Source organism: Ambystoma mexicanum, chromosome 7p, assembly GCF_040938575.1.
Source record: "Ambystoma mexicanum isolate Mex_15411 chromosome 7p, UKY_AmexF1_1, whole genome shotgun sequence".
In the NCBI taxonomy this organism is placed as follows: Eukaryota; Metazoa; Chordata; class Amphibia; order Caudata; family Ambystomatidae; genus Ambystoma; species Ambystoma mexicanum.
In genome coordinates this window covers 608,865,926-608,890,829 of record NC_090939.1, presented here as the reverse complement: position 1 = coordinate 608,890,829, position 24,904 = coordinate 608,865,926, and the positions used below count along the sequence as shown (strand labels likewise).

The 24,904-nt window shown below is 49.2% G+C and overlaps 1 protein-coding gene across 3 annotated transcripts in view; it reads left to right on the top strand.

Moving 5' to 3' along the window:
• Nucleotides 1–24,904, top strand: part of RGN (regucalcin) — a 157,102-nt gene that overhangs the window by 115,017 nt on the left and 17,181 nt on the right. The window contains exons 1-3 of one of the 3 annotated variants that reach the window (XM_069636620.1): nucleotides 2,349–2,478; nucleotides 7,751–7,916; nucleotides 24,475–24,657. In XM_069636620.1, coding sequence (XP_069492721.1) covers nucleotides 7,754–7,916; nucleotides 24,475–24,657 — 346 coding nt within the window. In that variant the 5' untranslated portion in view covers nucleotides 2,349–2,478; nucleotides 7,751–7,753. Of the gene's footprint in view, nucleotides 1–2,348; nucleotides 2,479–7,750; nucleotides 7,917–24,474; nucleotides 24,658–24,904 lie in introns of those variants that run through there. The other 2 variants (XM_069636622.1, XM_069636621.1) reach the window with 2 other exon arrangements.

The window sequence follows — 24,904 nt, the reverse complement described above, 5'->3', positions numbered from 1 at the left end:
TCGGAGAGGCCCAAGGGGTAGGGCCTTCCACTCTCTCAATAAAGTCTAGGTCGACCAGCGTTTGTAACTCCTTCTCCACCTGCGCCCTCAGGTGGAACGGGATGCGGCGATGCTTGAGTGCTGTTGGTCTCACTGACCCATCGATATGGAGTCATACAGGGTCGCCTTTCAGCTTTCTTATCCCTTGGAAGATCATGTCAAAGCGTTGCAGCAGGCGTTCTAGGTCTGTGTGGTAGACCGCGAACGTGAAGTGCACAACGTTCAGTGCTTCGGAGGCAGCACAATTTAGGAGGGAGTGCAGGCTCAGGCTCATAACGAAAAATCTTGCTTTTATCTTATTCTGTCCATGGGACACTGGTGCCACGAACACTCCTTGGATGGGAAGCGGCGTGCCTCCCCCGAAGGCGTATATCCGCGCCTTGGATTCTGCCAACTCGGGAGGGCCTGGGAGTGTTTCGTAATGTTCAGTCGCAAGCACACAGACTGACGCCCCCGTATCTATGAGGACCGGGATGGGAACTTCTCCGATGTTTACTGTGCATGTCGGTTGACGGCTTCCTCTGGGACCCGAGGCAATGCTTGAAATGAAGATTTCCTCTTCCTCCTCTGCGATGTTCAGGTCCTGCAGGCCTTGCTCGACTGCTGACACACCCCTCACCCTCTGGGTATTGCTCCCACCAATTCTCGCTGGTCCTCTCGAGGCTACTACTGGTGTGGATGCCCTGCACACCCTCGCGTAATGTCCTGGTGTGCCACACCGGCCGCAGACCCTCGACTTTGCGGGGCACTCTCCGTGCGGCAGGTCATACCCGCAGTAGGGACATGACTGGCCATTACCAGGCTCTGAAGGGCCATCCCCTCTCTTTGGTGTCCATCTCGCCCTCCCTGGACCAGAGCGTCCAATGGCAAATGCCTCTTCGCCCTTGCCAGGGTGCGTGGCTGCATCCATCTTCGCCCCCCCTGGCCTCCGCCAGTTCATAAGCTCTCCCTGTGTCCAAAATCTACTGCAGGGTCAACCCAGGCTCTCTCAAAACTTGCCTCCTCATCTTTCCCGAACTGCACCCTTGCAACAGCTGGTTTTGAACCATCTCCTCCTCATTCACCCACCTGCAGGAGCTTGCTAGGTGCCTCAGCCGTGCGCAGAACTGGTTCAGCGATTCTTCTTCTAACTGTTTCTCAGCGCACATGACAAATCTGTCAAAGTCCACGTTTGCCATTGGAAGAAAATGGTCTCGAAGAGCCTGTTTCACGGCGTCATACGTGACCAACGGGATGTTGAGAGAGTCATATATTCTGTGGACCTCCGTCCCTGCAGAGTACACCATGATGGCAATTTTTCGCTTCATCATCCACCTCCCCAGAGGCCCTGAAAAACAATTCTAGTTTCTTGACCCACAGGAGCCATTTCGGCCCCAAATTGGATGGCGGGCCCGTGGTGTCAAATTCGGGCATGGGGGCCAAGGTGCTGTGCATCCTGCGTGGGACTGGGGCAGGGGCACCCTCCTCTTCTCCTTCCTCACCCATGGCAGTGGCAGGGTAAAGTAGTCACAGGTTGTTGTCCTCCACGGGTGAAGAGATGATCCAGTCCCCTGATGGGAAATAGTGGGACCCAGCCCAGTGGGTCCAGGAGTGGAAAAGTCTTAGGCACCCCCACCAAGGTTTCCCCACTTCAGTGTCTTTGATGCCACAGCCCTGCTGCAGGGTAGGGCTGTGGAAAGTTCCAAAAATTAACGTGTAGGCCCTGGGGATCGCAGCCGGTGCGCGAGCACCCTCCTGGGCCACAACCGCTGCGATCCACGTGTGAGCAAAGATGGCCGCCGGCCGTGCGTGCAAGTCCGTGCCGACACGGAGCAACGGTCTCTCTCTCCGATGCCGTCGGAGCGGAGGCGAATTGCACCGTAGTCGTCCTCGTCGCCAATGTTGTAATGGTGGGGGCTGGCCAGGGCCCCCACCCGCACTCACACGCAGCCACGCATGCACACCGGAGGAACCACACGGGAGACGTGTAGTGTGCTCGGGTCCCCTGCTCCAACTGCCGGGTGACCGTCTTTATTGTAACTCCGCATGCGCGAGCCTCGTTGTCGCTCGCGAATGCGTATTAATTGCGTATACACTACCAACAGAGGAGAGCGGGCACGTCTGCGTGTAGAAAAGCCAAAATGGATGGCTATACCTTGGAGGATGGAAGACAGGGACGAAATGTGCTGGGAACCACGACTTGTTAACCTCACGCACTCACGTGGTTATAGAAAAGTGCTGAAGCAAGCCTTTCTAGCCGTTCACGTGACCGCTTGCTGAGACAGGTCAAACCATTATGCCAAGTCAGGCTGTTAATACATCAAAGCGTATTTGTTGTACAATGGCAGGCAAGCCAGGGTTACACATTAACAGTGCGTGCTGAGTATAAACTGCGATCACCCCCTGGGATCCGGCCAGTGTGTTCCCTGTGTCAAAGAAGAAGCAGAACATTTGCAGCAGGTAAGGTTGCAGTGCTGTCTGTTGCAGGCACTCTGCCGCGGCCCTCCGCGCCAGGGGCGCGCACTTGCGGTGACGCAGTTATGTCCACAATTGCAATGTGCAGCTCTTGAGCAAGAGTGGACTCCCTCAACTCCACGACGGCTGCAAGGCTGTTTATCTAGAAGTGTTCTGGGAACTGCAGAGAAAAGGGCGCAGCAAATGTGCTGGCGTTACTGTGAGATGAAACGCGTAAACTGTGCAAAATGGCCCTCAGTTCGTGCGGCCGGGCGGACTAGAGTCGCAGCATGCAGGCAGAATAACTGGCCTTGTGGCCATACTGGCACAGGATATCTTTCTGAAAGTTGTGGCCCGGCTTTCAAGAGCATTGATTACTTTGCGTACCAAAGGCAACCAATACGATGCACACCGATATGGAATTGCCTGTAAAAGCTGTTCTGATTTTTATTTTTAACTTCCTGCATCCAGAATAAACAGCATTTGCACCAGTGCGAAAAACACAGCAAAGGCGCTTAACGCCAGTTTTGCACCTTGTGTAATGGAACGAAGCAAGCGCGTTTTGTTCAAAGCCATATTCCACAAAGTTTTTTCTAACTGGGTGAACTAAATGGATCTACAATTAGTGTGACAGGCAATAGCGAAAGTAAGGTTTGCTGCAAATGTAGCTTTCGACCTCTTACATCACATTTTGAACCATCGCAGAGAACTGAAGACACTAATTTTTATTTTTTGTTCGTGTACTTTATGAGACCAACCAAAACCCTACATTTTCGGCTTTGCAGTGATGGGATTCGACATTTTCGTCCTATCCCAACAGTTAGCTTCCAGAAGGTTGTGCCTCCTCACTTAGTATTTTTTCTGTGATATTTGGATGTGAAGCTAAGACTCTGCTGCTTGTTCGTTAGCCACCCGTAGCATGTAATATGTTCAGTGTGTTTTTTTAGGGCAGCATTTAGTTGGACACGTCACCCAGGCACCCTATGTGTCTCATGAAGGTTCGCCAGACTCGGCATGTGGCACAGAAATGGGTCCCCCTAAATCGAAAGTGGGTGACAAAGGGCCTGCTTTGTCTGGGAAATAGTTCTTGGGTAGGTGTTGGCAATTGGGGGATGAGGGTGCGAGGGAGAGAGAGGGAGAGAGAGAGAGAGAACCAGGGGTGGTCTGGCTTCCAAGGCAAGCAAGTTGCCCCTGAGCTGTCCTCCCGAGAGATGCAAGAGTAGTAGACTGTTGGTGAGATGATTGACAGTGTACTTTAGATCCACCCCATTTCATCCCCGGGGACCCTTCCCCACATTTTACCAGAGCCTTGCTATGGGGGGCAGCCTCCATACTCAAGGTTCTACCGTCCCCTCACCTCCATTGGCACTCGCCCACCAGATCGCCTATTTTACCATCCCCTGCCCCTCGGCCCCTTTGTGTTTCTGAAACACTCGCCAGAAGGCAACTGACAAGGCGGTGCCCCTCGGCCTCCCATGATTTTGACAGTGTTTGCACAATACTTGCAATGATTCTATGTCCCTTTTTTCAAATTGGAAACATTTCCTGAAAATAAGAAAAATTGAGTGGGGGCTCAAATGCCTCACTTTGCTCCCACCCCAGTTCCTCCCATTTATCCATTTTGTTATCCCCTTCTCCTTTTCCCATCTTCTCCAACTTTACTTAACGTCCCCTACCAATCCCATATATGCATGGTCAGTGCGGAAATTCATCCGTCCAGGGTCAGCACACTTAGAGTAGTCGGATTTATTCATTTCTCTGTTGAAAGACTGCCTTCAATAACTTCATTAAGCTCAAGCAGTGATCGAAGTGAGCGGGATCGGTGGGAAGCAGAGTTCCACTACTTTTCATTTTTTCTGCTCACCATTCCTCTACTTTTTACGACCATATTCCCCGTTCTTTATAGAGGATTGGTCCATTCATGCCCCTGTACAAGCGTAGAGTTGTATTAGGAGCCTTAGTTACTAGTCACTTAGACTATTGCAGCGCCCCAGCCGCAGCACCTTGTCACATGTTGGACCATGCTTCCGCCTGCCCTCTCCCCTGCCGAGACCACAATTCCACTTCTTTTTTCGGTACACTTCGACCACTAGCTGCTCGACATACGTGCAGTGAGTGACCTCTCCCTACTCCATGCCACACTTTACCCCCCCTTCACTGCTCTCTGTTGGGTCTCGACTAGGCCCACGCTTTATGGATCCCATAAGCGCACAGCCACGGTTCGGACCAATCCTCACTATCCTCAAGGCTCTTGGTAGCCCATCGCTTGATGCATCTTCCTTCCTCTTAGGGCTGCTCACATCTCTTGTTCAGATGTCTTACATTCTCACCATGATGCTCCTCAGGGCAGATCACTCTTACAAGAGTTTCCGGCAGGTGGAATATGCCGGTCTCCTATAAGGGCGGTGCAATGGGTGGAAAGGCCATAGCGACGCAAACGCTGGTGCCGTGTTTCTCAGTGATGGGTGGGGGGGCGGGGGAGGGTAAGTAGGGTTGCTGGCGCGGACTGCCTGCCAGGAGGTGTGGGCGCAGATAACACAGGGGCAGAAGAAGGGGGATTTTGGACTGGTCCCATCAAAAAGAAAATACTGAGTGGAAAATGTCAGTGGTATACGCCGACCCATCAGCCTTAGAACGCAGGCCCGTGGGTGAAAACGACTAATGCCCAGGTCTGAAACCGGAAGAGAGTGCAGACAGCATTATTATGCCACAATGCACCTTAAACTAACTGCCGAGAAGAGTCTTGCCACCACTGTGGAAGGGAGCCACCAAGGTGACAAGAGTGGTGTTTACCCCGATATATTTCATATGTGTATATTTCATATGTGTTACCGCATGGCTCGGGTTAATTATTTACACAATTTACTTGATGTATAAGTGCCTTACAAAGGAACAATAAAATACATTTAGCAGAGAACCCTGAAAGATTGTGGACCTGTACCACATCAGGTGGACTGGCCTATAGGGAACTCTGGAGATTTGCTGATGGGCCTTGTTAGGAAAGATTTCATAATTGTAGGTAATTTTCCTTCCATGTGGCAACCCCTAAACTTTTTGCTGTTGTTTTACACCTTGTTCTTGACTTTGCCAGAGAAGTGCAGCCTTCTGCCGCACTCCTCTGGGCTTTTGCTCCTTTTCTTACGGGGAAACTGACATGCCCTTAAGACAGTCAGTACCGGGGAACGCTGTTTCCCGTAGTTTCTTTTATCATGTTGCGGCTTTAGTGGAACATGACACAAGAGGGCACTGTAAGCTAAGTTACAGCTCTCTTGGGTCTCTAGCCTTCTACAGGCCCTAGATACTCTTTTAGGATGGTATTTTGATCGGTGCAAGTCATTCAGGGACTGGAATGGTGGCAGCGATCGCATTGTTTTAAAGGCCTTAAAATAAATGTGTATCTATTTTTGATATAACAACTGTTTGGAGTAGTTTGTAAGCGCTCTTGCTTTGTGTGCTCATTGCGGGCTTTCAGTCACCCTCACCCCTCTTGAGACCTAGTCTTGACCGCCGCGATCGCTACCTTGATTGGTCTGGCTTGTCCAGAGGTTACCCTGTTCCAAGTAATTAGGTTGGCCTTCTGAACTTCTGCGCCACCAGGACAGAGTTCAGAAATCCGTCTTAACAGGCCTCTGCGCCATCGGCCTCTTTTGTGTCGTAACCTATTTTAGTTCCAAATGTTCTCATAGGAAAAGGGTTGGCCTTGCTGAAAATGTGTAATATGGGGCCACATTGAAAAAATATTGAGGGCCTCTTTTTGTTCCAGCCCACCCCTGGGTGCACGCCATGGAATGTTGTGTGTGTTGATGTTTGGAAGGGGATGAGCCTTTATCATCAGAGGGGTTTGCACATGGAAATGGCCCTACTTGTAGTCTTTCTTTTCTGGCCAGGTGGCTTTTACTTTTTAAGAACCAGATCCTAATTAATTGCTCAAATGTTGAGCATTCTAGTAGAGATGGTCTCTGTTGTGGTTAAATGGGTTACACCGACCGTCCCCTCTTTATTACAAGCATTGGGTGCCTCTTGGCGCAGCACAGAAACAACCAGGTCACGCCTGGAGAAGCAGAACAGGCGATCAGGTTTACATAATAGTACGCACTACAGTGATTGGTGCTTCGTGGGTTATCTCCCAGGGTCTACACGCCACTTCAGCATTCTTTCATAGGACAGCTCCATCAAAGACGTCACATCCGGGCCCTTTGAGACTCACTTCCTCATTCTGCTAATTCCCATAGCCCATTGCTTCTGTGTCTTTTGCCTTTGAACGAGTGAATGATGTAATGAGCCCTGTGCTGGATGCCCTAGTGAGCAGTTGTTGTGCCCTGGAAACAATGGAGAAATGGACACGTGTCAATATAAGAGTATGTTCCTGTATGTTGCTAGTAGAAGTCCAGTATGTGCCTCACGGTCTTATGTGCACCTCGACTTTAAACAGTATGGGCTTCAAGGGGCGCTTGCCATGATATGATAGGTTATTTATAACGCGCTTAATACCCAGGGGTTTCTAAGCCCGACCCGGGGATCGAACCTGTGTTGCTTAGTGTCGTCTTGCTTCCAAGGCTAGCACGTTACCCCTGAGCTATTCTCCCGAGACGTGCAGATCCTTCCCTAATCCCCTTCTCGAATCAAAGGGCAATGCTGTCAAGGGTATGTGAAGACCCTTGGCAGCTTAAGCTTCATTGAATACACGTTTTCACGTGCTTGGCAGGAACCTTTCCATTCGTATTCCCATTCTGAGATACCAAAGCAGGCTAGAATGGAAGTAAATGGGGTTACAGACAGTGACTTGCCATTAAAGGCCCAGCACTATAAATGACATTGGGGTTGTGGAATGGGTGGAGGGCGGATGCCAACCAATGGATACATTGGTGACACGGGCGCACTACCATCACTAAAGGACTCCGAACTGAGCCGAGTGCATGCATGTCCGCCGCAGCCAGTCCAAGAAGCATGGTCAAGCGACTTACAACCTGCCCACACACAATGTGAAACTGGCACTTATTTCAAAGTTGCATCCTGTGCACTTGCGTACAAGGGAACAAAGTGCAAGGATGCGCTTAGACAAGGCACTGCGCTTCATGGAACCGTGGCATGCCGGGGACTCGGGGAGTGGAAGAAAAGGAACAGTTGCAGTGAGAATCGTAGTAGAGGCCATCATGATTTTTCTGGGGGGGGGGTTCCAGCAAAACCTGGAGTCATCCAGCAGATCCTACAGAGGATGGTGCATATTTTGGGGTACATGATTTACACCACTTGACTGATTTAAAGCGCTTTCTTGCAGACCATGACTTCCATTAAGATTGAACACGTTGTTCACGAGAAGTGTCGGATCGGCGAATCGCCGGTCTGGGAGGAAAAAGAAGAGACTCTCCTTTTCGTCGATATTACAGGGCAGAAAGTTTGCCGATGGAACCCAAAAACGAATCAAGTAGTGAGCGTATCAGTCGGTAAGTTTGACATGAAAATCCATAAAGAGACTGAAATATTAAGTGCAAATATTACCAAAGGTAAGTGTGCCACGTGCACTTGAAAAGAACTGTACATAAATGATCATTGGTGTTAAGGTTGTTTGGGGCAACTTCCTTCTGGGCTGACCTCTGAACTAAAGTGAAGCTCATGACTGCACTGTGCTCCGGATGCTAAGATGTGGTGTGCGGCTCTTGGATTCAGACCTAGGGATGCGCCCCGCCATGTTGTCACATTCATTGATGTTGGGTCTGGTGTCCTTTCCAACGTCAGGTGGGAAGTCGCAAGACAGTTACTTGGGTGGGTTTATTTTGCAAAGTAACCTTAATGGATGCATTTTTGGGGCTCTGAGGACTTTCTTTAGGGCCTTAATATATACCTGAAATATTGACCACGCTTGATGTACATAGTCAATGGAGAAAGGGGGTGACACTGAGCGGACTCGAGATGTTAGAGAGACAAGGGGAGGAGAGAGAAGGGGAGATTAGGAAAGGGAGAGAGGGAGCTAGAAGATGAGAGGTAGGGGAGAGTGGGAGAGAGGCCCCCGCAAGCCAATCTCTATATGCACACTGCGACCCCCCCCCTCCCCAAGGGGGACCATAGATTTAGACTGTGAAGCGCAAAAATCCAGAAAATATTTAATTTATGCATTTTCACACCCAACATCTGAAGAATGTCCATACTGACCATATGTATATGCAGTCATTATGAGAAGCCAAGTAAAGATGGGGATAAACAGGGAAAAGAAAAGAAAAAAAGAGGAAACTGACAGACTACGAGGGCAGGAGAGGGATCCAGCAAAGAGGAGTGTATTGAGAGGAACTAGCCCATTATAAACATAAAAAGTTAAGAATAACAATTGTTCTCATTTTCAGGGAGTTGCGAACATTGCCTTGATCACAGAACTAAAATGCCCCACTGATGGTCTTCTTTGATTTGGTATTGATGAAGTATAAAGCATGGGACATGCCATGTGACTAGAGGAATGGACCATTGTGACCATGAATGGACCAATCCATCACCGTACATGGTGGCAAAGGACCATATTGCCAAAAACAAAAGCCAGAATGCTGGCCTGACAACAGTTAAAGGACAGAGATATATGTGATTGGAAGTTCTACTAAGAAACAGTAGATAGTGGCCATATGTAGCCCAACAATTGGTGATAAATCATGTAATATTTTAAGTGACTGGTTTTGCTACACTGGAGTGTTGTAGAGCAATTGCTGTGCTCAATCGCTGCTACACACCGCACAGGTAGAAATACCCCTGCCAGCACCAATGAACCAATTACACCCTATGAGGCAGAGTTGCAAAGAATCCCATTTTTTATTGTAAGCTCTCAAGAGTGGTTGTAACGTACAACTCAAAACATTGCTCACAAATTAATCAGTTGTAACTTGATACTGTTGGAAAATCTGTACAACTTACTCCTGATTCCCAGCATGTCCCATCATGAGTCTTTACCGGTGTCCACATCTTGGTCTTAGTCGTTATCTTGGTCATTGGCCTTAACTTGGTCTTGGGCCTGGTCTAGTTTTGGCTTTAGGCTTCATGGTTATCCTGGAATGTAGATCATGGCAAGGGCTTCACTCTGCTACAGCGACATGCATCTGACCCCTCTGCTGAGCTAATGCTGGTAGTCTTCCCCAACCCGGTACTTTGAGATAGGATAATCTCCTCATTCCTGAATCTGCAAGACTTTTTTTGGGGGGGCTGATACCCTTACAACTTCTACCCAGGTCTATGCTATAGCCCCAAGCTGGCTTTAGTCAAATATGTCTTTAAGGGTTGGTCAGGGACAGTTTTTGGGCCCAGGTTCTTGAGATGCCTCGCATCCTTGCCCGACTTCTCACCCTGGCTTCTCTGAAGCTCTACAGAAGGGGTTTGGCTTCCATAATGTTTTTTTATGAGTACATTCAAAAGATATGTATTTAAAAGGAACATGTATAATCTACTGCAACCTTGAATTTTGAGCAATAATTGTCAGACACATTTGAGTTAACTGCAAAAATCACAGAGTTAGAAAACGAAAAAAATATACAAACAGAAATGAAAAAAAACTTGTACCGTTTTTTACATCACTCAACCAGGACATTCTCTATTAGTTCCAACAGACTACAACTACACATGTTTCAGTGGATCGGAATGGGGCATGCATAAGTGTCCTAACTGATTCACTGGTCCCCATCCTTATCAGGGCGAGTTCAATTCCCTTAATTTCTGGTTCTCTCCTAAACTGTACTTAGAAATATTGATGGTACATGGTCACAAATGGCTCGAAGAATATTCTGAATCTCAGAGAAGGTGCTAGGGTTTTTATTTGACTTTTGATGGCACCAATCCTCCCTAGCCCAAGCATCCCTCCTCATCCCTCCTCTCCAGGTTAGTATATACCAACTGCTGAGCCCTGCTGTCTAGGTTATAGCTTATACTTGAGGTGAGACCTAAAGGCAAAATGCCTTATCTATCTAACCTCCCTCAGGGTATTCTTGGAATTGTCCCACCACTGTCCAGGATTCGTTATCTACAAAGTGATCTAAGATTCTGCCTTCCAGACACTCTGCCCGACTCTGCCTCCCTCCTATCATGCCCACACATTCTCTCCCTCACTGATGTTGCCTTCTTGCTACTCTCCTGCCTTTAATACCAACCGCCGTCTACATTCCTTGTGTCTTCCTCTTCTATCCTGCTGATGTCTTTCACTCCTTCAAAGTCTGGCCTTCACACTTTGTTGTTATTCCTTCCTCCACGACACTACAACTCCCTCCTGTACAGTACTACTTCCCACTCCACTCTGCCACTCCCTCCTCCACACTACTACTACTCTACATCACCTTCTATTCAAACACCCTCCTTTCACTCACAAGCACTTCACATTCAAGCTACTCCCTCCTCCACACTGCTACTGACTACTCCCGCCGTCCCACTACTACTCTACCCCTCCTTCTATTCAAACTACCTCCTTCGTCCACTCACACAAGCACTTCATTCACTTCCTACACTAAGTCTCCTAAATACACTTGCCACTCGTTCACACACACTCACAACACAGTACCACTTCCACTCACTTACCAAGGCCTACCCTGCTCCAACAATCGCCTCTACAATCTATCTACCTCCTCCTCCACTGACCTCGCATGAAAAACCCACAACTTTCTGCTTCCTAAGACTGCTTTTAACTCCCTCCTTTGCTTCTGGTTGGTCTCTGGCCAATCTGACCCCGTCTTCCCTGCCTGGAAGGTGTCACATACAACAGTGTGTTAATATAATGCCTTAGGCACCACCTCCACCCCCTTCTATTTATTTTATTTATTTGCATTTTTAAAGTGCTCACACAGCCCAGGGGCATCGAGGCGCTGTTACAGGCATATGTCTCTTAGTTGCGTATTTATAACGCGCTTAATATCCAGAGGTTTTTAAGTGTGGACCCTGGGATCGAACCTGTGTTGCTTAGTGTCGTCTTGTTTCCAAGGCGAGCACGTTGCCGCTGAGCTATCCTTCTCTGTGGGGGGCAGCCGTGGATCAATAATGGCCTTTCTACAGTGTTCCAGTTCGTATTAGGAAGTCTGGCCTGGCCAACCCTAAGGTAAGTCCATTCTTTGGTTGGGGGAGGGGGTTGTGTGTCCCTGGTGGTTTCGGGAAGCCCCCCTGGTCTCCTCATCGGGTGGGTTGAGGCTGGCTGCGTATGTGCTCTGGCTCCTGCCTCTGTTGCTTCCCCTCCCCATGGTGCTGTTTATACACCGCTCGCATAACATTTCTGATGGGTAGGCCAGGTCTCAGTCTCTCGCACAGTTAGCTCTCTTCATCAGAGTGTTCACAATCCTTTGTGCAGGGCACTGCTGGGTCTCTGTCGTGTGGGTCTGCTCCTCCTGGATCTGTTGTTTCTCTAGAATGAACACAGAAAACACGCCCAGCATTTGGAGGCATGGGGCAATGCAATGTGGTACTGCACATAAAGTGGCACATGGGGAGGGGACAGGAATTGGAGCCCTCCCAACTGCCACCATCCTCCTCTGGGGTAGGGCTGGCACTTGATTTCTTCCTGGTAGGCCTTCAGCAACAGGAGGAGAGGGGTTCCCATCCTCTATACAAGGTCAGGGGACTGACCGTGTCGCAATACATGGACCAGTTCACTTCTTGTCCAGCAAAGCATCAAAACCTTTTTAACACACTTAATGCTACCCTTTGTGAATGGGATGGTACAGCTACACCCTCACATTTTTGAAAGTGATAGCACCAGCTTCGTTGTTGATATTCATACAATTTCAGGGCATAATTAGATATGTTATTTATGAAGAGTGGTGCAAAAATGTACCACATGGTTTTTGCCGCTGCAGTCTAACTAGCCCACTCGCCCAACTACCCCTTTTTCTTTCTCTTTGCTCCTGCCTGGCGCTTTTGGCAGGGCATGCTCTCCTGGATCCACTGCTTTCTAGTTCCCTGCTACAACTTGACCTTCCTGGTTTGTCCAACTCAGTTTCTGCTCTGTTATCTTTCCTGTCTCGCAGTACAGCACTGCTCACTTTCTGGAACACCGTCCTCCTAACACCCACAAAGTCCAGAGGCTTGTGGATCTTTCCATACTGCCACTGACTGGGTCAATGCATCTAGAAGGAATCAGACGTGTGGACTCCTTGCCCTGTACGCTTCAGGTAGCAGGATTGCCTCCTTGCTTAATGACTCCACCCCTTCCCCATCTGTGCTGCCAGTCAATTTCTTTACCTGCAAGTGCTGTACATTTTTAGTTAACCAGGATTGCCTCTTGCCCGACCCATATCGCCTAAGGTGATTAAAAAAAAAGTGGCGGCCACGTTGAGATCAGCTGGCACCATATTGGTGGCTCGCTGTTTTTAAAAGGAGATCTTACAGTTAACAAACAAGGTCTTTAGCAGCGAGATCTGGGGTTGAGCTTTCCTCAATAGTACATTGATCAGTTCTCTTACCGGAGAAAACGTGTTTAGGATTTAGATATTTTTTCTTGGATGATTTTTGGCATCCAGATGCTAGCTTGAAAGATCTTGTGCTGTGCCTTCTGTACAGGTATCAAAGGCTGAATCCCGAGTCAGCACGAAGGGACCATGTGGTTCAATGTGACCAATTCCAGCAGCTAGAGTTGATCTCGGTTTGCATGGATTACTCCTCATAGCATCCCGAGCACCTCTTGCCGCTAGCGGGCATAGGGCTTCAGGGCGCTACATCTCAGCACCACTGGCTGATAGTACGCCAACGAGGCAGTGTGCTTCCCCCAAGACCGAAGGTTACTTGTCTCTAGCTAAGTCAGAGTTCCTTGGCGACTTAGACAAAAAAATGCAGCCAATCAGAGAGGCTGCTGACAGACTCTCAATATCCCAGAGGGACATTTTCTGAAGAAAATGTGTTTTTGGCCCCAAGTCTTCTCTGCCCTCATAGGAGCGTGGACTAACCTCCTAAAGATCTAATCAGCAACTTTCCAGCTCAACCCAACTATGAGGAGAGGGTGTTGGGGACTGCTGATGTTTGACTAAAAAGTGTCTCTCACTAATCCACTTGGACTCTTCCAAGTGCCTCACTGATCCAGTCTGATAGAATGGAATCGAATATGGGTTCACGTATGGGCTTTCCCTTCGAATAGTGAGATGAGGTTGTTAGGTGGGAAAGCTGCTTAAGGTTTTCACAGAATTGATTGAATTCCGCAGGTTCCCCTTTGCTGCAGTGCAGCAGGGTTATGTAATTGAATGCCTAACCCCCTGAGACATGTGTGTGGGGAGGAGGGGTGCGGGGGAGGGCTTAGACAAAAAGAGCTGCACGCAAGACTCGGTTACATAGTTCAATCACTTCACTTGATGGCATATTACTATTTCTTTCCTTCAGAACCCCCTCCATTCAGTTCTTGCCTGCTCGGTTCTTGGGGCTCTTTCATTGCCAATCAGCAGGGGAGGAACTATGAGGGCAAAACATTGCAGCATAGATCTTAAATAGGGAAAAGGGACACATGAACAAAAAGTCACAATGGGGCTATGGGGCAAATGGTCCAAAAACATAACAGCCAAAGGACAGGATAAGAAAATGACACGTGGCAAAGAAAGTGGACAGCACCCTGGAATGGAGTCTAGCCGGTACAGCTGCTGGAATGCATTCTTCCATTTTAACTGGTGTTATTGAACCAGCCCCTCCTTGGTGCTTTGGGCCCTGCAAGGGAGGGTCATAGCGGGGTTAGTAGGGTAGATGGAGCAGAGGCAGGTTGCAGTTAGAATGGCAGTGCAGAAACCGTGCACTAGTGCGAGTAAGCATCTGCATACTGAGAAGTATGTGACGATGTTTGTGTTTGAGTTGCAGAGTGAGGTCTCAGGATAGTCTAGTTGCTATATTTAGTTATTTATTTATTTGCATGTATATAGCGTGCACACAGCCCGGGGGGGCATCGAGGCGCTGTTACACTACATATGCCAGATGGTGCGCACATGCATCTTCCCCCCCAGGTAAGGCCGGCATTTGTAACAGTGGAGATCAAGTCAATGCAAGGGACATGGAGGGAGAGAGGTTAGAGATGATCAAGGCAGACTGAATTAAAAGAAGAGTTAGGAGTAAAATCCAAAGCTAGGAGGAAGGCTTATTTCAGTACAGTATGAATGCAAACATGTTGCCCACCTCCATCCGTGTAAAGCGCGACAGCGTCCCGAAGGCATCCTGGCGCTAAGCAGAGGGCCACTACACAGAAGAAGGGGCCCGACAACCGGTAGTAGGAAAAAAAAACACAAACCAAACAACAGGCCCGAATATTACTTGTTAAACAGGAGCGTCTTCAGGGCTTTTGGGAAGTGCAGATGGTCCTCAACATTCCGAAGAGACATGAGGAGCGACTTGCACAGCGCAGGAGCAGGCACAGAAAAAGCTCTACCCCCAACAGTAGATTTTCAAAAAACGCGAAACGAAACTGTGTCACTCTCAGAAGAGCTGCAGGTACTAGACCCTGGTTGCTGGGCAGTTGCCCCGATTTATAGAAAGAAGACCCAAAGTGGAACGCGCATTAACAAAGCCAACAGTTTAGGCTTTTGTGTAGGCATGGGAAATGCCTTTGCCAGGCACTGCCGTAGTGGTATTACCGGGCCATCCATCGTTGCAGCTACAAAATGGTGCGAGTACCCGGGCATCTAATAGCAATGCCTGGCAAATGCCTGATACTTATACACAAGCCAAAACTGTTGGCTTTGCCAATGCTTGTTTTGAACAGGAATCCAGTGAAGGACACGCATAGCACTTATACATCAAGTTGCGGAAGGCAGACCTGGTTAAGACATTTTTATTACAGCAGTAGCATGTTTACAGCTCCAATGAAGTCATTGATGCTCAGAAGACTGCTTTGACAAAACACTAGCTGTGCAACGTTTAATGGTAAGACTTGAGAAAGCTAGCTCAAAGAGATCCCAAGAGGATGTGTTCTGGGTGGGGAGGGGCAGGAAGTGGGTGTGTAAATAACCAAACATCACCTACACTCTTTATGTTCCTCCCCACATGCCGTTTCTCCCTAACTGTGCCCTAGTGCAATAGTTTCAGCCTGTAGGTGGCGCTTCAGCCTCACCTAATCGCTAAAACTACAAAATAGGATCTTCTAATGTAACTGAACAGCCTATCACTGATGCTGCCCACTAGGCAATTGGTAGGGATATTTTCCCACACCCCTTTAATAAAGGAAGTGAAACAGCGGGGACCCAATCAAAAGGTAGACCAGACCTCTCTGCAATAGTGGCTGTGGCAGAACAGCCAGGAGTAACTCACGTGAGGGTGGGAGGCTGGTAGTGAAGTACAGTTTGCCCCCACACTTATCCCCAAAGAATACAGCACACTGGTATAGAGAAACACGTACACTATTAATAAAATCATGCAGAGCATCTATTCATTCAAATGAGTACTTCATGGTGTAAGCATAAGAACAATGATGAGCATTAAAGCTTCTACCCACTCATAATACTAAAATGTAAGCCCACTACTGCAGGCACAATACACATAGGCTAAAAGAGCTGGAGGAAAGGGACCCGTAAACATTAAAAACATACATGAATACAGCCATGATCAGGACACACAGTGAACAGTCCCAACAAAAGTCCCTCATCTCTAGCACATAGTAATAGGCATGACACAGATGCACTGTATACAGTAAATACATCACCCTGGGGGGTTACCATTTTAGTACCCAAGCCTAGGGCACACCCAAAAGTTAGGACACACTTGGACTGTAGCACCAGATTCATAAGATTAATTGCACTCATAGAAATACAATAATAATGATATAGCCAGTTGTGTTGCACAGTAAGTAGCACGACATTCCCAATACAGGAATGCAGTGTAGAATTATAAAATGCAGTTAAAATGAATGGTGCATGCTAAAATTCCAGCTTTTTGGCCTAAAACTCCATGAACCAAAGCAGGGGGATGCGGCGTGGGGGGAGGAAGGGGCGTAAGAGGGGCCAGGGGGCTATGTATATACAGGTAAGTATTTTCCAACTCCCTTTTAAAGGAGTTTCAGTGGAGTTCAAAATGTACCCATAGGAAGTATGGGGCAACATCTGTAGGCAGAGCTGTAATTGATTGATTTATTTATTTATAGAGCGCTTTACACCAAGGCGCTGTGGGGAAAGGGGAAAGGTCAGGTAGTCTAAGTTCTAAAATGCAGGTGCATAGAAGGCAGCAACCTACCCCAGGGAGGCCACAGGAGACATTCACAAAGACTTCCGGTCCCAGGTTGGAGACCCAGGATGAACTGAAGCAAAGCAAGACTCAATGCAACTGCCAAGATCCCCTTCTCCCGCAGTCCAAGTCTAAGGCGACCCTCAGTAGAAACCCATCACCACGGACCACAGCGACTCCCGAGTGGAAGTTTGAAGAATAATCCACCAGCCCAAGGCTCAGAGATGAGTCCTCACAGTGGCAGTTTCATAAAACACGCCTCGGGAATGGTGAAACAACCAAGTGCGTACAAATACTCTTACAGGTCGAGTTACAGGATCCGATCACCCAGGAACTTGAACTGCAGACCAACAGTGACCCAAAGGCAAAAAAATTGGCCTTCCCATAAGGGGCACTGACCAGCCAGGAGTGGAAAAAGCAGTGAGGACCCAAGGAGGACAGAGGAACCTGCCCAATGGCTACCAAAAGGTACACTGGACTACGAATGCAGTAAAATTGACTAACTCACAGCTGCCACCAGCCTATTCACAAAGTCCAATGTAGGGGGATATTATCACCCGAGGGCGGCTTGCAGAACAATAACATTAGTAATAGACATAATAGACAGACGTCTCTTCACTGCAGTGTACAAAGTCTTTTTTTACTATGTGAACTGCTAATGCTACATGTCAGCAAACACTGTTTTTGGAAATGTGAAGGCAAGCATGGTGGTTTTAGTGGTGTTCGATGGTGGCAGGGTTAGCGGTGAGCTAATGTTGGAGTAAGTAGGCAGGTTGGCAATGGCAGGCATGGATAAGCAATGATTAGTGGAGAAATCAGTGGTGAGCTAGGGCGGATGGATGGGTTGGTGGAGATAAGCAGGGAAGAGGTAGAATAGGTGGGCAGAAGTACGGTGGTACAGTGTGGGTATAACCTAGGGTGAGGGGATGTGTGCAGAGGTGAGCTAGAGTGGGTGGGTAGTTGAGGATAGGCACAGGTTGGCTAGGGAAGGTTGGTATAGGATGGGTAGTGTAGGGCGGGTGGGGTAGAGTGGGGTGAAGTAGTGATGGGTTGGCTTAAAGTGGGGTGAGTTGGAGGTCATGGGGATAGAGAGGGGTATGGAACAGAGGAGTGAGATACTAAGGGGGTACAGTGGGGTAGGAAGGGTGGTGGTTTACAGAGGAGTGGGCAGGGGCGGACACAGGTGGGGTAGAGGCATGTGCGTTTGCCAGCACTGAAATGTGGCACTGCATGCCAAAAGCGAGGGCGGCATGACTTGAGGCTTAATAGGGACTTGGGGACCCACCACCACCCATGTTTCCACTGCCACTGTGGACTAAGGAGCTGATCTGCCTCTCTTTGAAGTTGTGTGGCAGTGAAGGGCACGGCTTTCAGGCCATGCCTTAGGTGTGGTGTGAATTCGAGGATGACTCCAACAGAGGGACGTAGCCTGAATGTTGGCCCTAAATATTGATGGGCATGGCGTAGAGCAAGCACCGCCAGACCTAAACAATACACCATGAGAACATGCAAACACTCGGCCTGGTTTCAGACGGTATTGTTTGCATCCTGTCTACATGATGTAAATTCAATTCCCTCGGGTTTATAAATGAATCGCTCCCTCATTCAGCACATAAACAATTCAGAGTCAGTGAGTAAAACAATCACCCTCATTCTGTAAATAAACCACCCGACCTATGCAAAAAGAGGAGGGGATTAATAGCCACACTCTATTTTTATAAGCAATTCTTATAAAATCAAAGAGCATTTCGGGAACATTAGGATGACCACAGAATTGCATATTTGAAATATGTCTCCGATACAGATTCAAGTTTAAGAACCTGAGCATGTAGTTGACACTGGGCTCTCGGCTCACGTGATTTTTCACAATAGTCAGCCTCACAGTAAAATGTCTGAAGACCACATGACGTATATGCTCATTTGCACAATGTTAGCAGTTCCCTTGGGTTATTCGGCTTGAACAGGTGCTTGAAACTCAATCACTCATTCCGTCACGCTTTCCGTGAGTCCCCTGAAGTGCGCTTCTTCTCACGCAGCCATGTTAACTTCCGGGGGAATTCACGTTCTGTGCAGCGGCATCAGGGGGTGTTGAGTGCACACTGTCGAGCAGCAGCTGGGCCCCTCCCTGTGCGTACAGTGCAGCAGTCAGTGACCGGCTCAGGAGAGGGGGAGGAAGAAGGCGATCCTTGGCGGCGACCCGAGCTGCAGAAAATAAATCAATGCACGAATGCTACTCGCCCGTGTCATGCCACAAGCTTTGCCAGGTGCCATGCCAACTAGAGAGTCTGCTTCCTAATAGCCCTTTCTCTCACTCTTATCTTTAGCAATGCTACTTTTGGCATATAGGTGGCGGCAGCACCACCAATTGTGCCCAAACCAAAATTGGGTTGCAGTGGCAGAGGCCCTTCAGTAGAAATCCCTCGGACCACAAAAAGAAGTCGAGGGTTCCTTAGAAACCAAAAGGGAAAAGCGGAAAATTAACATAGGACAGCAGAACCCCCCAAAATGGAAGTCTGTCCTATCAGCCATTATGTAAAGTAAAGTGGTCTTGTATAGTGTACTTCTACCATTTAGGCAGCCTACAGGAAAAGGGGGACTAGGAGCATTGTGAGGGTGAGACAGATGTGAACCCCAAAGTGTGCATATGTGCAGACCAGTGTTCTTATGTGCCATAGGTTATCCCCGGCTTGTACTTCTCGTTCTGAGATTTTAGGAGACCTACAGAACTAGTGACCCATTCTTCATTAAGGTACAAGAGCTTTTCTTTTGTAGCTGACAAACAAGAAGTGGCAATGTAAGCAACTTCATTACCAAACCCTCACTAACCAACCAAAAGCTCTCAGATCCGGCTCATCTAGCTGATCTGAATGCATCACCCTCTTCACCCTCCACCCCTCCTCCTCACCTCTGACCAAACCACACAGCAGCGATTCCCATCCCTTCCTGCTCATCTGGCTGATCTGAATGCATCACCCTCTTCACCCTCCACCCCTCCTCCTCACCTCTGACCAAACCACACAGCAGCGATTCCCATCCCTTCCTGCTCATCTGGCTGATCTGAATGCATCACCCTCTTCACCCTCCACTCCTCCTCGCCTCTGACCAAACCACACAGCAGCGATTCCCATCCCTTCCGGCTCATCTAGCTGATCTGAATGCATCACCTTCCACTCCTCCTCGCCTCTGACCAAACCACACAGCAGCGATTCCCATCCCTTCCGGCTCATCTAGCTGATCTGAATGCATCACCCTCTTCACCCTCCACCCCTCCTCCTCACCTCTGACCAAACCACACAGCAGCGATTCCCATCCCTTCCTGCTCATCTGGCTGATCTGAATGCATCACCCTCTTCACCCTCCACCCCTCCTCCTCACCTCTGACCAAACCACACAGCAGCGATTCCCATCCCTTCCTGCTCATCTGGCTGATCTGAATGCATCACCCTCTTCACCCTCCACTCCTCCTCGCCTCTGACCAAACCACACAGCAGCGATTCCCATCCCTTCCGGCTCATCTAGCTGATCTGAATGCATCACCTTCCACTCCTCCTCGCCTCTGACCAAACCACACAGCAGCGATTCCCATCCCTTCCGGCTCATCTAGCTGATCTGAATGCATCACCCTCTTCACCCTCCACCCCTCCTCCTCACCTCTGACCAAACCACACAGCAGCGATTCCCATCCCTTCCGGCTCATCTAGCTGATGCGAATGCATCACCCTCTTCACCCTCCACCCCTCCTCCTCACCTCTGACCAAACCACACAGCAGCGATTCCAATCCCTTCCTGCTCATCTAGCTGATCTGAATGCATCACCCTCTTCACCCTCCACCCCTCCTCCTCACCTCTGACCAAACCACACAGCAGCGATTCCCATCCCTTCCTGCTCATCTAGCTGATCTGAATGCATCACCCTCTTCACCCTCCACCCCTCCTCCTCACCTCTGACCAAACCACACAGCAGCGATTCCCATCCCTTCCGGCTCATCTAGCTGATCTGAATGCATCACCCTCCACTCCTCCTCGCCTCTGACCAAACCACACAGCAGCGATTCCCATCCCTTCCGGCTCATCTAGCTGATCTGAATGCATCACCCTCTTCACCCTCCACTCCTCCTCACCTCTGACCAAACCACACAGCAGCGATTCCCATCCCTTCCTGCTCATCTAGCTGATCTGAATGCATCACCCTCCACTCCTCCTCGCCTCTGACCAAACCACACAGCGGTGATTCCCATCCCTTCCGGCTCATCTAGCTGATCTGAATGCATCACCCTCCACTCCTCCTCGCCTCTGACCAAACCACACAGCAGCGATTCCCATCCCTTCCGGCTCATCTAGCTGATCTGAATGCATCACCCTCTTCACCCTCCACTCCTCCTCACCTCTGACCAAACCACACAGCAGCGATTCCCATCCCTTCCTGCTCATCTAGCTGATCTGAATGCATCACCCTCCACTCCTCCTCGCCTCTGACCAAACCACACAGCGGTGATTCCCATCCCTTCCGGCTCATCTAGCTGATCTGAATGCATCACCCTCCACTCCTCCTCGCCTCTGACCAAACCACACAGCGGTGATTCCCATCCCTTCCGGCTCATCTAGCTGATCTGAATGCATCACCCTCTTCACCCTCCACCCCTCCTCCTCGCCTTTGACCAAACCACACAGCAGTGATTCCCATCCCTTCCGGCTCATCTAGCTGATGTGAATACATCACCCTCTTCACCCTCCACTCCTCCTCGCCTCTGACCAAACCACACAGCAGCGATTCCCATCCCTTCCGGCTCATCTAGCTGATCTGAATGCATCACCCTCCACTCCTCCTCGCCTCTGACCAAACCACACAGCAGCGATTCCCATCCCTTCCGGCTCATCTAGCTGATCTGAATGCATCACCCTCTTCACCCTCCACTCCTCCTCACCTCTGACCAAACCACACAGCAGCGATTCCCATCCCTTCCTGCTCATCTAGCTGATCTGAATGCATCACCCTCCACTCCTCCTCGCCTCTGACCAAACCACACAGCGGCGATTCCCATCCCTTCCTGCTCATCTGGCTGATCTGAATGCATCACCCTCTTCACCCTCCACCCCTCCTCCTCACCTCTGACCAAACCACACAGCAGCGATTCCAATCCCTTCCTGCTCATCTAGCTGATCTGAATGCATCACCCTCTTCACCCTCCACCCCTCCTCCTCACCTCTGACCAAACCACACAGCAGCGATTCCCATCCCTTCCTGCTCATCTAGCTGATCTGAATGCATCACCCTCTTCACCCTCCACCCCTCCTCCTCACCTCTGACCAAACCACACAGCAGCGATTCCCATCCCTTCCGGCTCATCTAGCTGATCTGAATGCATCACCCTCCACTCCTCCTCGCCTCTGACCAAACCACACAGCAGCGATTCCCATCCCTTCCGGCTCATCTAGCTGATCTGAATGCATCACCCTCTTCACCCTCCACTCCTCCTCACCTCTGACCAAACCACACAGCAGCGATTCCCATCCCTTCCTGCTCATCTAGCTGATCTGAATGCATCACCCTCCACTCCTCCTCGCCTCTGACCAAACCACACAGCGGTGATTCCCATCCCTTCCGGCTCATCTAGCTGATCTGAATGCATCACCCTCCACTCCTCCTCGCCTCTGACCAAACCACACAGCAGCGATTCCCATCCCTTCCGGCTCATCTAGCTGATCTGAATGCATCACCCTCTTCACCCTCCACTCCTCCTCACCTCTGACCAAACCACACAGCAGCGATTCCCATCCCTTCCTGCTCATCTAGCTGATCTGAATGCATCACCCTCCACTCCTCCTCGCCTCTGACCAAACCACACAGCGGTGATTCCCATCCCTTCCGGCTCATCTAGCTGATCTGAATGCATCACCCTCCACTCCTCCTTGCCTCTGACCAAACCACACAGCGGTGATTCCCATCCCTTCCGGCTCATCTAGCTGATCTGAATGCATCACCCTCTTCACCCTCCACCCCTCCTCCTCGCCTTTGACCAAACCACACAGCAGTGATTCCCATCCCTTCCGGCTCATCTAGCTGATGTGAATACATCACCCTCTTCACCCTCCACTCCTCCTCGCCTCTGACCAAACCACACAGCAGTGATTCCCATCCCTTCTGGCTCATCTAGCTGATCTGAATGCATCACCCTCCACTCCTCCTCACCTCTGACCAAACTACACAGTGGTGATGTCCATCCCTTCCTGCTCATCTAGCTGATGTGAATACACCACCCTCTTCACCCTCCACTCCTCCTCACCTCTGACCAAACCACACAGCAGCGATTTCCATCCCTTCCTGCTCATCTAGCTGATCTGAGTGCATCACCCTCCACTCCTCCTCGCCTCTGACCAAACCACACAGCAGTGATTCCCATCCCTTCCGGCTCATCTAGCTGATCTGAATGCATCTCCCTCCTCTCCTCCTCACCTCTGACCAAACTACACAGTGGTGATGTCCATCCCTTCCTGCTCATCTAGCTGATGTGAATACATCACCCTCTTCACCCTCCACTCCTCCTCACCTCTGACGAAACCACACAGCAGCGTTTCCCATCCCTTCCGGCTCATCTAGCTGATGTGAATACATCACCCTCTTCACCCTCCACTCCTCCTCACCTCTGACCAAACCACACAGCAGCGATTTCCATCCCTTCAGGGACCGAGGAAACGTCACTGTCCATTTTGCACGCCCACAGGAAAGCCATCCCATTCGTGGAGCCTCTGTCCGTTGAAGCCACTGAGATTTCACAGTGATGATTCTGTCTAAATTGAGCAATGGGGCAGTTGTGAGCCGGTGGGAGTATCATTGCCTACAACTGGAGAAGCCGGCTTGAATGGCAAAGCTACAGTAAAGACCGCAGTGCCCTCCCCTCCCCTCCCCTCCCCTCCCACCAAATGTCCTGATCCATTGCAGCCGTGTATTGTTCACAATGAGGAGGATTAGCAGCAACACGAGAGGCGGCAATGGTATTTGCCTGAAGCGGTATTGCCATTCGGGAATCCACCAACTTGCAATAAGGGCCGGTATATGGTTGCAAATGAATGTACAGGAAGTTCAGGAAAACAACTTATTTTAAATGACCTTTCCTTTATGCTCCATCAACTTGAAGGCAGCTGTCTGGGCAGTTTGATGCCATTGTCCATTTGTAGGGTCTACGTAGCCTCAGTATTTGAGGTTCATTTCTATCGATGATGATTTGACCATTATCTGTCTAAGATGTAGGCGATGGGTACCAAATGCTATATAACGTCCACATAGCTTGAAAGAGTTAAGCGCTTGTGCAGGCATCTGTGGGCAACTTTCCGCGCCAGGTTCCATTTCCTAAGTACGCCTCTCATCCTCCTCAGGTTGCTAATTTGAGTAACATCCAGGTTTTGCAATTTTAGTGCTTCAAAGTAATAGAAATACAACATTAAACGCTACCTAAAAGTGTGATATAATTAAATCATAACCATAAAATGTACTAGGGATAAAATGTTAAGAACCTTGACACATTTACAAGCTTTCAAGCAGTGTTATTATTTTAAGAGTAAGTGTTGGGTTTAGTTTGCCCTGTGTACATACAATATAGACTATCCTTACTTACACTCGGTAATAATGTTTTCATTACAAGGTATTTGTTAGGACACCATATAGCTATTCTATCATTATGTGTCCATGTGTAAAGCAGTCTGGTCGAATGAACATTCTCTACTGCTTTAAATATCAAACCACAAAGCTGACCTACGCACCTTTCAGGCAGCAACAAAACTAAAAAATATTATTTTTGGGATATCATATCTTACATGTACCTTTGGTTACATAAGAGGATGGAAATGTTTACCTTTTTCTTATTCCATCTACAGATGCTCCCATTGGCTCGGTGGCCCTTCGGAAGTCTGGGGGATATGTTGTCGCTTTGGGAACCAGGTTCGCCAGTCTCAACTGGGAAGACCATTCTACAAGCACCATTGCCACCGTCGACGAGGATAAACCCAACAATAGGTTCAATGATGGGAAGGTGGACCCCCAGGGCAGGTTTTTCGCAGGTACAGTGTGCAGACTGCGCTCAACTTTGTAGCAAGGATGTTGGTGTTCTGGTTGCCTTGTATGCTTCACTATCTGCTTATGAACGATCTATGGAGAGGCCGCAAACGGCTCTTGATTGGTTTGCATCAATTTCCTGTAAACAACACCATTAACCTTCACCACCTGCCAGGTCTGCTTTGATTTTTGTTCTGGACGACATAAGGGCATGCTCACGCCATGCCAAGTATAGTCTCTGAGACCAAGCAC